This window comes from Thermobia domestica, chromosome 12, assembly GCF_964235325.1.
Source record: "Thermobia domestica chromosome 12, izTheDome1.hap1.1, whole genome shotgun sequence".
Lineage (NCBI taxonomy): Eukaryota > Metazoa > Arthropoda > Insecta > Zygentoma > Lepismatidae > Thermobia > Thermobia domestica.
The window spans coordinates 74,174,306-74,190,726 of NC_137465.1; the positions used below are offsets into that span (position 1 = coordinate 74,174,306).

The 16,421-nt window shown below is 34.3% G+C and overlaps 1 protein-coding gene across 2 annotated transcripts in view; it reads left to right on the top strand.

Moving 5' to 3' along the window:
• Positions 1 to 16,421, top strand: part of LOC145666515 (cyclin-dependent kinase 7-like) — a 155,985-nt gene that overhangs the window by 11,579 nt on the left and 127,985 nt on the right. For both annotated transcript variants that reach the window (XM_081733802.1, XM_081733803.1), the window contains exon 2: positions 13,783 to 13,842. In XM_081733802.1, the coding sequence (XP_081589928.1) occupies positions 13,783 to 13,842 (60 nt within the window). The remainder of the gene's footprint in view (positions 1 to 13,782; positions 13,843 to 16,421) is intronic.

Here is a 16,421-nt window from a genome sequence, read left to right on the forward strand (position 1 = left end):
ACTCGAGTCCGGGCTCACCCCCTCGCAAAAAACCCAAACCAAATGAGAGCAAAACTACCTCTCAAGGTGTAGATAGTGTAGAAAGGACAAGTATCGTGATGCGTGTAGCTCGGTATCATGTAATTAAAAATAAAAAATGCTAATAGTACCAATGCTGAAGCAAATCGTCCGAGTGCTATTAAGGATTTGTCCACTTTCCTCATTAATAACGTTATTACTTATAACGCTGGACAGATTAAATATATCAGGAAATTACGGAATGGCACTTTATTGGTGCAAACAGTCGATGAGAAGCTACTTAAATTGACTACCATTGGACCAATTATTGCTACTTAGTCACTAATTCTTACTTTCAGTTTGCCTACACTTGCAGACTACGTAAAGGCTGGTTATTATCGATTTAAGGTCCGTCCCATATAGTCCCCTACATTGTTTCAAATATCAACACTTTGGGTACACCAACACGTCGTGTAATGCGAGTGTTATAGCACCATCTCCTTAGTAAGTTGGACTGTGATCCAAATGATGTAATTGAATATCACCAGTGGATCAGTACTGACAGAACAGAATTACAAACCCTCACTGCAAGTGTCGATGATTTTATAAAAACGGTGGTGTCAAAACTTGAACTCCTTGAAACCACGCATATATCACAAAATAACAATCAGGTTATCTAAAACACCTGAAAGGGACAATCAGTGTTAGAGCAGGTATTGCTTTCTTGGATGTTAGTAAAAATTATTCCTTTGTTATTCAAAATGAAACACTATGATACCATTGGAATCAAGGCCGCCGTACAGTTCATCCAGTTGTGATGTTTTACAGAAGTCCAAGTGATAATGCATTACAAACAATCAGTCACTGCTTCTTATTAGGTGATGTAGATCACAATATTTCAGTAGTGTATAAAATTCAGTCAGAAATTGCCACTTACGTTAAGGAGCAATTACCTTGTGTTGAACATTTACAAATACTATAGTACAAAAACTTCGTCGATTTATACCATCACAAGGAAGATTTCGGGCTACAGCTTCTAGTCATTCTTTGCCACAAGTCATGGGAAATTTTCTTGTGATGGAATCGGTGGCACAGTCAAGCGTCTTGCTTCAAAACCTAGCATTCAACGACCATTACAAAATCAAATAAGATACGTTGATAAAATGTTTGCTTACTACAGTGCACACATTGGTGGCATTATTTTCCATAAGATTGAGAAAAGAGACATGGAGCACATTCATTTACACCTGAAGCCACGATTTATGCAAGCAAAAACTATTCCTGACAAGAGGTTTCCACTATCCCAACGCAAAGTTGGATTGAAGAAAACAAGTCAGAATGAAAAGTATTCTTTAGCTTTCAATTTTGAAACTGAACCAGATGTAAATAATAATATTGTGTCCAAACTGTGTAACCGACTGCTATATGTTGCATGTGTCTATACAGATCAGAAGGGGATGATCAGGTTAACTTCTTGCACCCACCTGATCCAGGTACTTGATTCTACTGGCCTTCAACTCGAAAGGATGTGTGCTGGATTTCTTTTTAAAATATTCTTACAATTTTGGAGACGTCATCAACAACTAGCTCTGCCCGCACATACCGTTTTCTGACAGCAGATTTAAAAGTGTGCAGGGTAGATTGATTTAAATCACTTGATTTTTAAAATAAAAACCGTTGGTTTAAATCATATTCCGAAATAAATTAATTTAAAGTGAAAATAAGTAAGATCCCGTTTCTGTTCTGTTATTTCGATTATGGAAGATGATAATCATTATACAATGAGACTCAAATATAAGTACAGCACAGTATGAAAGCGATTGTCATGCAAAGGATGATTAGGGAAAATCCCGTTTTGAATAGGTAACGGGGGAATCCTGCTTTCTTCCCTTCGTAACATAAGGATTTTAAAATCGTTAACTATTCCAATGGAAAATCGCCATTTACATTTAGGACGAAAATTCTTCTGTGTGCACGTCTGTTTGTTTGTCCCCAGATAATACGGGCGTATTTAGAGGGGTCCAACCCCATTCCTGAAACTTTTATTTATTTATTTTTAGATTTTATAACTTTAGGCGAAATTTATGTATTTTATATGAATTTCGTGCCGCAAGCCAGTTCCGATTTTTTTTAAAAATACGCCCCTGCCAAATATCAATGAAAAAAATTGCCATGTTAATAAACGTTGTTGTGCTTTAACCTTAATGCTTAAGAAACATTGTTTGGGACTTAAATAGGTGAACGACTGGGAATTAATTCAAACTTCAACCCCAATACTTTCATTTTATATTACATAATTAACATTTAATACTAATTCCTTACTAATTCCTAATGTTTTCTCCTCAGTTCGCAACTTATATTATACGAGGAGAAAGATTTGATTTAAATAATAATGATAAAAAACTATTTAAAGAAAAATAATCAAAAAAAATATTTTAAAAAAATCATCGTTTTTTTTTTTTTTTTTTTTTCATCCTGAAAGTGTGTGGCACACTGTGAAAACTTCATCGAAAAAGCAACAACTAATTCTATAAGCCGTAGGATTTGAAGTATGGTGCTGTTCATTACATGAACTTATTAATTCAGTGCATACAGTAATGATCCATCGCATATTAATAAGAAATTTGTTTCTGTCTGTAATAACTTATCTTCGTGATCTGTAAAGTGTACGTCTGAATTAATGCAGATATGCACTTAAGGTAGCAACACTGTTCACCACACTACCTGTATGTGCATGTGTTACTGAGCACCTCACGGTCTATTTTATTAACGATATTAATTTGCATTGAACATGTAAAACTTGTTTTTTCAAAATAAACAAGAGGATTAGTTTAGAGACTCCTTGTGTTTATTTATGTATAAAAAGTAAGTGTTCGGTTTTGTGTTATTTGTGCACTTAGGACCCTCCTGTCCACAAGAAGTTCAAGAGACAGAAGTCGCTTGGGAAAGTATTTGCAATTTCTTCTGGAAGAAGAATGGAGTCGTACTCATAGAGTATCTACTCAAAGATCAGACATTTAATGCAAAGTATTACTCTGTATTACTCACAAAAATGTACCACTGAAAGAAATTGAAAGTGCACCGTGGCCGAAAAGAAAAAGGGAATTTTGTTTCTTCAGCAATTCCCGTATCCATCGAGTGCCGCAAATAGAACTGACATTGTATGATCTAGGGTTCCAATATCTAAGATCATATTTTCTATTCCTCAGCTCTAGCTCCATCAGACTATTACATATTCCCCAAACTCAAACAACACTTGAAATTATTCCATTTTGGATCTGATACAGTGCTACGGAACAGTGGAGCGAGGAACAATCTTCAGAATTAATTTTAACTAGTCTGCAAAATTTAAAGCATCGTGCAAGGAAGTGTATTTAACTTCGAGGGGAGTATGTAGAATACTGTAAAATTTCGTTATTCCATGTGCACTCCTCCTGGCTGTGCTACAAACTTTTCTCAGCAGCTCCACGTATCATGTAGCTTCCTAAGGGAGAATGGAGCTCAAGATGTATGTCAAAAATGAAATGACTTACTGAGTGTTACATTTTCATTGATATGATCCTAAAGGGATGAGGAGACTCAAATATTTTCTATAAACCTAATTCTCCCTGTGCAATTAACGGACATTTCAGTTAGTGTGGGATAAAAAGCAATGTGACTGCATACATCCATGTGTCTTTGTAGTAATACTCACATATTAGTACAAACATCATAAAATGTCTTTCCCCATATATCAGTTAATTGGAAAAGCTTCACTTAAAGAAACTAAAGGTATATATATATATATATATTTCTCGACTCTGGAAATACTTCATAAATGATTTAAACTTTTTCTGACCAAAGTATATCCTCATTTATTAAAATTAAAATAAGGCGTAACAGTTTCAGTAGTTTAACGTTATCTTCAAACTATTACTGGAAGAGCTATCTTCGTAACCTCATACGGACATCGCAGAAGATATGAAGGTAACTCTTCCAGTTAACGTCTGATGAAGATAACGTTAAGTTATTGAAACTGTTACGCCTTATTTTAATTTTAATAAATAAGGATATAATCTGGTCAGAAAAAGTTTTAATTATATATCAATCGTCCCAACACTAACGTCAATTAAATCGTGAAACTGCGAATTATTCTTGCGTATCTGGTCGAGTATGTGACTTACAGCAATTCAGGGGTATAGAAGTAAGACTTCCTAAATCCATGTTTCAATTTTGTCAGGAAACGAAATTGAGTGGTAGATTTCACTCATCTGCATTAGTAGTGACCACTAAACAAACAAATTGTTCAACAATTCTGAAACATAAGGGCGTTATTTTTTTTTTGTTTTGTTTTTGTTTTTTTGTTTTTCGTTTCTGACAAAATTGCAAAATAGAACAGGTTTTGCTTCTATACCCGGAGTTATCGTATGTTACAAAAGGCTTTAATCGTAAAATCTATTGTAAGAAAGCAAATTGGAAACTGGAAATGATAATGTAAAAAAAACAAATAATTTTGAACATTTCAGTTCTGAAGAAAAGGAAGACTACTTGTTAAAAAATATAATATATATTAGTTTAATAAAGCTTTTTTTTCTAGCTCCTGAACATGAGATACTATCCCAGTATTTGCCAGGCGTGTTTGGAGGGAAACTAAAGGAATCTTCACTTAGAACTCAGAGATTTGAATCCTGAGTGATTTGAAATACGGGATTTTATTCCTGTTCTGTATTACTATGTTCTTATAACTTTATCCCTGAGCTCCTTCGTGGCTAAGCGGTTATCATATGCGCCTTTAGCGTTGGAAATCCGGGTTCGATTCCCGGCGGGAGCTTATGTGGTTCGGATTCCACGTTAATCAGTAGGTCCCGTCTGATACAGCCATGCTGCTGAAAGGGACATCAATCTCAAAATAAAATCTTATTACTTTATTCCTGTTCTATATACGGGATTTTATTCCTATTCTATTAGAATACCCACATCTTGATTAACCTAAAAAAAAAAAAAGTCTAGTTTCTTTTTCTAGAAATCGAAATATAAGCGAGTGTCAGTGGTGCAAAGTGTGTCCCACGAAACGTGGATGGGGTTTCACAGATTCCCGTGTGCAACATTTTTTTTGTTTTCTTTTCTTTTTTATTATTTTTAAGTTCAGTGTCTCGTGATTCTGAACTGAAGCTAAGGGTGACTGATGATGAGATGGATGATAATGGTGGCATGACAAAAGCGAGAGGAAACAGGAGAATATATACACACGGTGTTCATCCACTACGAAGTCTACTTGAATGGAGCTGGTATTGAACCAGGAATCTTTGCGAGAGGTAAGCCACCGCGACCCCACAAAGTAATTCCATAGTTCGTATGTATAATAGAATACTGTAGAACGTGAATCCTTAAATGGAATTTTAAGTAGGAATGTGGCTTTAAATATACATACAAACTTTCATAATACCCAGTTACGCCCAATAAAACTCACTAATTTTCTTTAAGCTGGGTTTTTACAACTTTGGTCACTGAACACTGTTTTCTGTTCACTATTGTTATTTTTCTTTCTTTCCAACCGACGACAGTATGAAGTGAAAAGATCACTCCAAGTTGAGATAATTTTACCTTTGTCAAGATGGTTTAATTTATGAGCGTAAAGAGACTCCTTAGTTCTGCATTCAGTCGTAGGTTTTGCTTTTTCTATTAAACGTATATTAACAATTTTATGTTCATTTTCTCTAATATATAATGTCAATCCAGTTAGTTGTTGAGGATTGAGAGTCCTAGTAGCACTTACATGTTCAGCCATTTTGGTACAAATATTCATTTTGGTTTGAGCTACGTGTTTTTTCACAATAGCAGGTGACATAAATTACACAATATTGCTGAGAGTCAGTAAAATAAGGTTAGGCATTTTCCAATTGATTTTTGGAGATTCATGTACACAATAAATCGATTGTAGGTTTCCAGCTTCTCAAAATTGAAATTAAGAAGTGGAGTAAAATTAAGTTTTATTTTTATAGGACTTCAAATAAAAAAAGAATATGTGTATTTCACACGGATAAAAAAAAATGAGTATGTGTATTTCACAGAGTTCTTGTTGTTTGCCTCCTCAAAATTTCAAATGAAAAATAGACGGGGCAACCATCAGATTGTTCACCTATATGCACAGAATATTATTAACTAGCATGGTTGGCTGGTTTAAACCTTGGTTTAAACCAGCTGTTTAAAAAAAAAAAGTGATTTAAACCAAAAAACGAAAAATGTTCGTAAAAGGGTAAGTGTTCATAACATCTTGAACACACATTTATGGGTTATCACGTTTCACTCCCGTATATTATAGATTATATTCAGACCTAAATTCCCCATTCATTACTCAAAAATATTAAACTACAAAAGCAGCTTTTTTTTTTTTTTTTTTATATAAGTTTATGAATATTTCTTTTGTGATTTTTTGTAGTTTATTATTAGTGTTATGCAGTTGCAACCGAAGAAAATTCTAAATATTGTTTCGCTTTAATAATGTTTACTATTGATAAAATAAATCGAAATGCGGTACTTTTTGGGAGGGGGGTCATACAAACCCCACAAGAGGCATTTATTGAAATCAGAAGTATCTTTGGCATCTATTTATGTATAAATTGGTCAGAGCCAAAGTGGACTCAAATAATTCGTATCTTTATTTACTTTTCTTACTGATATGCAAATTAAGTCGTCGTATTTCTTTAACTTGGACTAATAAAAGTCGTAGTGAACTAACTTGGATTAAATTAGTTCTTCTGTACTCTGTAGTATTTTGAAATTGTTCATATGTAATTCTGTACAATGATTTTACTTGTGCAACTGTTTATCTTTTTGTCCTTCTGAAATGACTCTTGATAATTATATTAACAAATATGTAAAAATCAGTACACCGTATTTTTATCAGGAGTCCTTCGTGAGTGAGTCGGCAGACGTATCTCACTTATGCCCAATTAGTTCCGGTTTCGAGTTCAAATGGAGGACAATTTCTCTCGGACGTAAGCCGAAAAGCCGTTTGAATTCCGCTTTAAGCTTATGTGATCCCTTCCAGCATAACCTGGTTGTTGCATAATAACACCAAGGCGAAACAAACTTATTTCTATCCATATGTGATATAAATACATCAAGCAAATTATTTAAAAAAAAAAAAAAAACTGGTCTTTTGTTTCTTTCAATAAAAAACATTGTTTTTGCCAACCCTGTTAACTAGTGTTTGTGCTGAAGCAGGAGCGATCGCAGAAATTTTGGAAGGAGGCAATTGGAGAAAATACTTCTTGAGGAGGGAGCACTCCAGTTGTGGATCCGCCACTGCTCCGCGTTCGTATCTGTACATGGTTGATATATTAGCAAGATCAAAATACAATGACGATATGGAAAAAATGGTATCACGCTGTTTTAAGTGTTTGAATGTGTCTGGCGAATATGTTGAAAACTAGAGAAAGACATATAGACTTTTTTTTAAGTTAAATATGTCAGGATTATGCACCGAGGCTAAGGGAGATAGTGGCAATGAGATGGATGAAAATAGTGGAATGAAAAAAAAGTGGGAAGAAATGGTGAACTGAAAAAATCCACACAAATGGTGTTTGTTCACCACAAAGTTACTCGGCGGGAGCTGGAATCAAATCAGGAACTTCACACACTAGAGGTGAGCATTATACAACCACCGTGGCCGTGAAGTCATTTGTGTTTTACAACAATAATTTTATAATCTTGGGCAATGATGGGAAAGAAAAAAAATATATGATTATGAATTGAATTCTGTTTCAACAGATTTACAGATATCTTGGCCTCCATATGTTGAAAAATTGATTTTTGATATCTGTTCTTTTGTTCGTTCATCCCGATGTTTAAGTGGGCAGACATCTTATGCGTGGATTTTCTCGGGTTCTCCCGTTTTCTCCCACTTCCTTCATTCCCCCATCACCCAGTCCAATATCAGCGGCTCTCTTACCCTTGAGCATAATCGTGAGGCGTTAAACTAAAAAATGTCTGATATTTGTACTCTTGTCTAGAGACCATACTGTTTAGCGTATTGAACAAATTTTAAAATAGAGGGTTTTATAAAATTGTCCAATGAAGGGGATTCGAATTTTCTTCTGCCGTGGTGGCTCAGTGGTAGAGCGTTCACCTCTGGTGCGTGAGATCCTTGCTTCGATCCCAGCTTACGCCAACTTAACTTTGTGGTGGACAAACACCGTGTGCGTGGGTTTTCTCAGGGTTCTCCCGTTTCCTTCCACTCCCTTCATTCCACCATTTTCACTCATTTCCCATCATTGTCTCCTTTAGCCTAGCCGGTATAATCGTGTAACGTAAAACTTAAAAGATTTCATTTCTTTTTTTTTTTTTTTTTTTCGAATTTTCTTCCTAGCTCCAGAAGTAAGGTAATTTACTGATAGATGGAAACAAAATAATGCGAATATCAAGATTTTGCTGTAACGATTTTGTTTAAATGTCGTCAATCAGTATTTCATTATCAACGCTATGTGTATTTGTAGGAAATGTTCAGAATGCGTGAAATGAGGGATTAACTGCTAGGGGTAAATTCTTTGTAGAAGATTTTCTCAAAAATTACTCATGCGATTTTTTCCATACTTAATAACCATAAGTGGAAATGTAATTTACTGCTCAGATATTGAATCCAAATTAATAGCCAGGTACTCGCTATTCTTCACTGCTTTCGCTCTCTGGAGTTCTAATTGTAAAGTCAACAATAGGTTCAGATTGTAATAGGGGAATAAGGGTTAAAATAGAATTAATTGTTGGGATTCTAAATACGTATGAAATATGCAGAATGGGTAATGTACTGCTAGAGGTAAATCCTTTGTACACGATTTTTTCAACAATATGGCATTAGTCATTTCTCCGAAAAGGTCCATAAAGAGTAGTATACTCTTATGATAGAGTTTTTTCCGACAATTTTTGCAGAAATGAGTCCGGCTTTTTTATGCATGTTTCATTAACTGTTTTTATTAATACCTGTATAATGTGACATTTTTAATATTAAAATGGATTTTTCTCTGCCGTTTCTTGAAAAACGACTTAGGAGATATTTTCCATATTACAGAAATAAATATTCCATTAATAACCGTACAATATGACACAATTTATTTATAAAATGTTCTTAAGGGGTAGTTTACTTTTGAGATATTTTGCTACCGTTTTCTCAAATACAAGTTAGACTACTTTGTTTTAATTTTATTACAAGCAATATACAGTAATGTGAGATAAGTTATTTCACTTGAAACAATGGGAATGGACAAAGGGCGTTTAATATTGGAGTTTTCTTCGAAGTTTTCCGAAAACACCTATTTTAATTATGTTCATATTCCAGAAATAAATGATCCAGTAATAACTGCAGCATAAGAGGATTTAATGTGGAAAAAAAAATAGAATAAATAAATAAAATAAAAAAGTGGTGGCTTTTTATATAAATGACCCTCGTTCGTATATGTTTTTCTACAGTTTTTTGTGCTTGTTCATCTACGTTAAAACTATGTACAAATATTCGCCTTCTTTGAAGTATCTTTGTAATGTTAAGTTCTTATTTTAAAGAATTTTAGCTTCTGATTTTTATATTTTAAAATGGTATTGGTCATAGAATTACAAATTTCTATTTGTTCCTAGCGTATTATTTAGTATAAATAACTTTTCTTACTTTCTTTCTAATTCGTTGTAGTTTCAAACGTCACTAAGGCAAAATTCTTCTCTACATTGATTACTTTTATTCATCTTATTGTTAAAACGTATTATTTATATATATATATATATATATATATATATATATATATATATATATATATATATATATATATATATATATATATATATATATTCAAATTTGTCTTTTGAATGTAGAACTATTGTTTTTCAAAGAAAATGATGTGTCTTTGTGAAGAGTGCTCTCCGTATTATGATACTCGTATAAGGTAAACTAAGTATTTAAAACATTATTATTATTATTATTATTATTATTATTATTATTATTATTATTATTATTATTATTATTATAGGCTTTCCAATGCTTCTATATTTCCTATTTTTCCTATATATTAGCGTCTCTTCCTGTATTTCCTATATTTTAATGAAACCTATATATTTATGGCATTGCTACTTCTACTTGTGAAAATAACATAAGGAAATAAGGTGTGGGTGGTTGGAGGGCCTTTTGTCTCTACAGTAGGGTGGTTGAATGGAGACTCTTCTGTGTTTCGGGGCCGCAGTGGCTCAGTGGTAGAGCGTTCACCTCTGGTGCTTGGGGTCCCGGGTTCAATTCCAGCCCCCGCCAAGTGGACTTTGTGGTGGACAAACACCGTGTGCGTGGGTTTTCTCGGGGTTCTCCCGTTTTCTCCCACTTTCTTCATTCCATCATTTCATTCATTACTCATCATCACCGTCTCCTTTAAGCCTAACCGGTATATCCGTGGGACGTAAAACTCAAAGATTTCATTTCTTCTGTGTTTCGTCCTTTCCTAATTATTGTCTAAACATAATTACACCAAACAGTATAGTAGTACATATAAAAAAAAAATACACCTACAAAATGGAATAAAAAATAGTTTCGTCATATTTATTAAAAAATTCTATGGAGTATTGATTTTAAAGACTTGTGAATAATTTATTTATGTGTATTAATACTTTTTGCACTAACTGTAGGCAAATAATTGTAAAATATGTTGCACATAGTCAAATCTTACCTTATAAGCAGGGCCAGATTAAGGGGGAGCTTAGGGGGCTGTAGCCCATGGCCTTCAGGTGGACAGGGGCCTCCACTCGGATCAAAATCTTAACTGACTATCTAAAAAGAATCATAAGATAAAGATATGATTAAAAATATGAAACATATTCTCTTAACTTTCCTACTGTACTTTCACAGAATTTTATTAGGCGAAGTCAGTATGGGGGATATTTTTTCTATAGAGCGTCCCACTCTTAGATTGCAGTACACAGTAAATGGAGCGCGCTGTTGCCACATTTCTTCCGCCGTATGTTTTTTTTCGAAGAAAGAACAAGAAAGAAAGAGTGATGAGTCTGTAAATAAATCCTTCTTAAATTCATATATTTTCAACTCTTCTGTCATTCCAATCGCGCAAATTCATTTAGAACGGCGAATTGGAGGGTACGAAATAACAGTCTAGCAATTGTGTTAGAAGTTTTTTTTTTCTTTTTTTTTAATGATGGTTTATAAATTGTTGCAATAAAATTTTGATGGAAGCAATATGAAATCGAGAGAACATATGAAACGAATAGAAAAACATATGATTGAAATAAATGGCCGGCTAAACACTTCTAAACAGAAATTTCCTGCACCGATTATGCGGAAAACTAAGGAATAGCAATGGGTAAGATACTGCTACTGAAGTTGGATAAGAGTGAAAACGAGTAGGGTGATAGTGATAAGTGACGAGAAAATGTGACGTACGAGAACGCTCATTCGTCTGTGTACGCAAAATATCCGCTAATCCAATTCCGTTTGTCAAACATGTTACATAATAAAGTATATTGTGAAGGCGGCTTTTCCGCACTTCCAATGTTTAAAACTGTATCATGAAGGACGTGCTAGAGGGTATGGTGGCAGGAAAAAGAGGGAGGGGACGAAAAGAGACTACAATTACTGGACGATATCAAAATAGAAAAATCATGCGTGAAGACGAAGAAGTTAATACCGAAGACCGTGGATCATGGAAGCTTCTGAGTTGCAGCAAGTGGTCTGCCAATAAAATATGATGATGATGATGATGATGACATGCAATGGTGAATAGGAACTGAACCTCCTAGTTTCTATACTCACTTCTGTCACCTCAGACACACAATATCAGTCTGGAAACAGAAGAAGAATGAAAATAAACCCCATTGTATCCGTTCTAAACAAACGCGCAAGTTGTGACTTTAAATCACGTATGACAGCCAACAAGATACAAATCGTTGGGCGAGGAAACAAAACCAAACAGAATTATCAAACCCTGCTTCCTAAAGAAGCATTGGGGGGGGGGGGGGAGAATAAAGATGCCTTTCATTCTGCTTTGTGAGCTCATAAAGTTATTTGTTATGAACGCTTTTGTCATTTTCATCTGTGTATTCAAAGTAAATAAGAGAAGTGGAATTGCAAACGAAACTAACTTTTATTGTCAAAATTGTCAGCATCTGAAACAGCATTAAGGACTACATGCGAACCATAATGAATCAATTACAAAACTAATTGCTTTTTATCACCAGGAATGAGGAGATTTATTATTAATAGATATTTGTCATATTATATATATATATATATATATATATATATATATATATATATATGTGTGTGTGTGTGTGTGTGTGTGTGTACGTGCTTGCGTGCGTGCAACTCAAGGAAAACAAGCAAAGTAAGTAGTGGAACTTAAGATTGAGTGGAGTTGACGCAATGTTTATCATAGGTGAGGTCCAGGATTCGATTTTGCGAATATGCTTCCGTTAAGCAGTAGATTCGTGCTCGCATAGCATCAACAGTAAACACTCATCGGTATAGCATAATACTCTACATCAGTAACTTTAAAACAAACATTATAGGAAAATAACATTGGCAAGATTTGTCACTGCCTTTCTTCTGGTCAGATGCGCGCGCTTTGGAAAGTTGATTCTTAACACTAAAAGTCATAAAACCTAAATAAAGAAAGATATCGACCTGCAATTTGTTTTAAAAATAACTTCAATCCTTTCTCAAAATTTTTCTCGCTTTGCACCCCCATCTAACCTGAAAAATAAAAAAGTTTCCCACTAGTCAACTTTTTAGATATTGCATTGAAATAGTATACGCACTTTCTCTTACATTTTATTTTTTATTTTAAAATTCAAAAAGTTTTTTTGAATGCAGACTTTTCCGACATTGGCAAGAATTATGGTGTTAATAGCTGTATAAGTTTCAATGTTGTATCTCTTAGAGTTCCGAACTTATGACGTGATATATTTAACGCGACGTTAGAATTTGCCATTAGCAAGATTTCACTCTTTCAATGTATTTCAATACTTGAAAATTCTTCTCGATGTGAGAAAAACAGATTATTTGATAGAGAATACAATGTTCTACAATAATTTTTTCATACCTAGTAAAATAAACTATTTCTAAAATTCAGGCTAAGTTTGGCAACAATGGGCATAAGGAAAAGCATTGCCATTTACTCCTGTACTGCAATCTAAGGGTGGGACGCTCTATAGCTCTGGGCCTCAAGATGGGTTAATTCGGTCTTGCTTAAAAGCGCCAGCTGCAGAATGTTTACATTGTAGATTTTGTTTTACATTTCAGATAGTTGTTCCAGGAAGGGTGCAACGATATTTGTGCGTCTTCCCCGTAGCGTTTTCAGTATTCCATTATCGTTTCTGCGTTTTCTGTTCTGTCATTCCTGTTCTGTGCGAAAACACTAAAAAACTCGTATAAAATTTTGCAACGGTATAATTGCCCATTTAGTTATGTTCAATGTAGAATTTATGTTCATTTAACGATTGGTGTAGTTTCCATTTGATTTTTTTTTTATTTCTACCTATTGGACAATTGAAATGTTCCGTTTTCACAGCTTCACGAAACCTATATTTTTTCGTCGTGATTTCCTTTTTTTTTTTTTTTTTTTTTTTCCATCATTAGCATTGGAAAGCCTGTTATTATTACAGTAGAACAGACTGAGAACAGTAATTTTATGCATTTCTCTAATCTCCATATTGAATTTATGTTGGAAAGTTTAATTTTTTATTTGGTCTATTTTACTCTTTGAGTGATGCCGAGTTACTTTTTATTTGACATATATGTATACATATACATGTATTATTTCGTTTCAGTTTGCAACAGTGTACAAAGCTAAGGATACTTTAGTTGGAACGATAGTTGCTGTGAAGAAGGTATGTATTTGTTTTATATTATTTGTTACTATCTTAATGCATTCGTGTTAGTATACTTGTTTATATCTGTCGTAACAGAGATGGGCTGGGCTTCAGTTTCCCTCCTAAATATCAGGTGACACCCGTCCTTTCTCGTTCCCTTCCTTAGCCCTACAAATTTGTTTTCACCCACTGATACATGGTACAGTGTAACTGGACATGAATGTGGGCATATGCAAAACAAACTGGATTCAACTTTCGGTTTTTCAAAGGGTAATAGGTGCAAGTGATACATCAAATTCAGGTACAATTTTCTCGGAAATTCACTGGGGTAGTGATTTTTACCGTAGCTTGTACCGTTTGGAAGGTGGTGCATGTTAAATCCCTCCAGGCACTTCGTAAATAGACATTGCAGAGTACCAGTTACACTTACGTTTTTGATGTTGTCAAATCAAAACAGTTTCTAACTGAAAAAAATATTGTAGGTATAAACAAATTCTTTACAACATTGGTGTCATAATCTTATTACATTTCTGTGAGTGATTGTTATTACTTTCTTTTTATAACAAGATAGTATTGTATTATGGTCAAAATGCCTAGTGTCAATCCAGATACAACCAGGTTTGGGTAAAGACCTACCATTTCCGCATTGATGTCTGTGTGTCTGTATGCACGTACGTTCAGAGAATATTTCGTCAACGATAAATCACGTAAAAGATAACAATACGGGGCGCTGCATAACTTTCTATTTGGTTCAATAGTCGTAAAGTGCCTGACATGTGACATGCAATATCTTGCAAATGGTACAAGCTACGGTAAAACTCACTACACCAATGATTTTCCGTGAAAATTGAACATGAATTTGATGTATCACTTGCACCTATTCCCATTTAATAAACCGAAAGTTGAATCCAAGATGGTGGCCGGGGTGAGTAACATGTGTCAGAGAAGCATTACTTGATCCAATTTGTTTTGCATATGCCCACATTCATATTCAGTTACACCTAAAGGAACTGAAAGCAACTTTGTGTCCGAGCGTTATAGTAATGTATGATTGAATTCCGGATATATGAAGCCCCATTAATATGCAAATTACCGGTATGGGCCGCTAAAATTAGTACAATACACATTGGACTGCAGAGAACTTTGCATTTGAATCAATTTGACACGAATCCTGAGGGGACACTTCGCAAATGTACCTTGTGAGTCAGTTTTGGACTTATGGCCCATCCTCTAAATTTAACAATTTTGTTTCGTTCGTCGTTGTATTTGAGAGTTTTCGATTGTTTTCAATAGCAGTCACATGGTAACAACGGTTCATAGTGAAATAAAAGTTCATAATATTATTTACAAAAAATATTATTTTCTTTTTCTTGTTACAACTACGCTTCCTTAAATAATATTGTCATTTTCATTTCGGTCCAGTACGTGAAAAGAAAATAGTCTAAAAAAAAAAAAAAAAAAAGTCTTGGGATCATGATCAATACAGCTGTTGTATCGGAACCCGAAAGCTTTGTCGTAACAGCCGTATGGTTAATCAGTTTACTGCATGAAACCATGTTGCTCTCTGAGGCTCAGGATTTAAACATGTCTCTGAATAGATCCTAGTCGGAAAAGTATCTTCGAACTGAAGGGTGAAAAAAAGGATTTTAAAAAAGTACAGGTGCCCACCTAACCATGAAACCGTGAATAAGCCGAAAATTTCATATACCATAAAAAAGAAAGCTGGCAAAACCGTGAATTTTGTTATCAAACCGTGAAAATTAGTAAATTTTTTAATCAGAAAATTATTAGTTTAAAAAATAATTTTGTACAGTCCGCAGCAAAAAACCTGCAACATGAGCATGTAAGTTTATTGTGAAACGACGAAATCTTTTGTTCCAAAATAAATGTGCAGGGGAGGACGCCGAGGTTTCTCCAGGATTCATCTAAAATTGATTTAAATGCAAAGCTCTCCGCGGCCCAAAGTGTATTGTACTAATTTTAGCGGCCCATACGGGTAATTTGCATATTTATGGGCCTTCATATATATCCAGAATTCATACACTACTAAAACGCTTGGTCACAAAATTGCTTTTAGTTTCTTTAGATGTAACTGAACATGAATGTGGGCATATGCAAAACAAATTGGATCAAGTACTGCTTCTCAGACACGTGTTATCCACACAAGCCGCCATCTTGGATCCGCCATATTGGATTCAACTTTCAGTTTTTCAAATGGGAATAGGTGCATGCGATACATCAGATTCATACAAAATTTTCTCGGAAATTCATTGGTGTAGTGAGTTTTACGGTAGCTTGTACCATTTGCAAGATATTGCATGTTAAATGTGAGGCACTTTACAAATTCAACCATTAAAAAGTTTGCAGTGCCCCGTATGTATATGTGATCTTTTACGTGATTTATTGTTGAATAAATGTTTTCTGAACAAACATACATACAGACACACAGACGTAAATAGGATATGGTAGATTTTCACCAAAATCTGGTCGTATCTAGATTTACACTAGGCATTTTGTTTGTAATACAATACTTCCTTGTTATAGTATAACATGGAAGTAATAACAATCACTCACAGAAATGTTGTAAGATTATGACA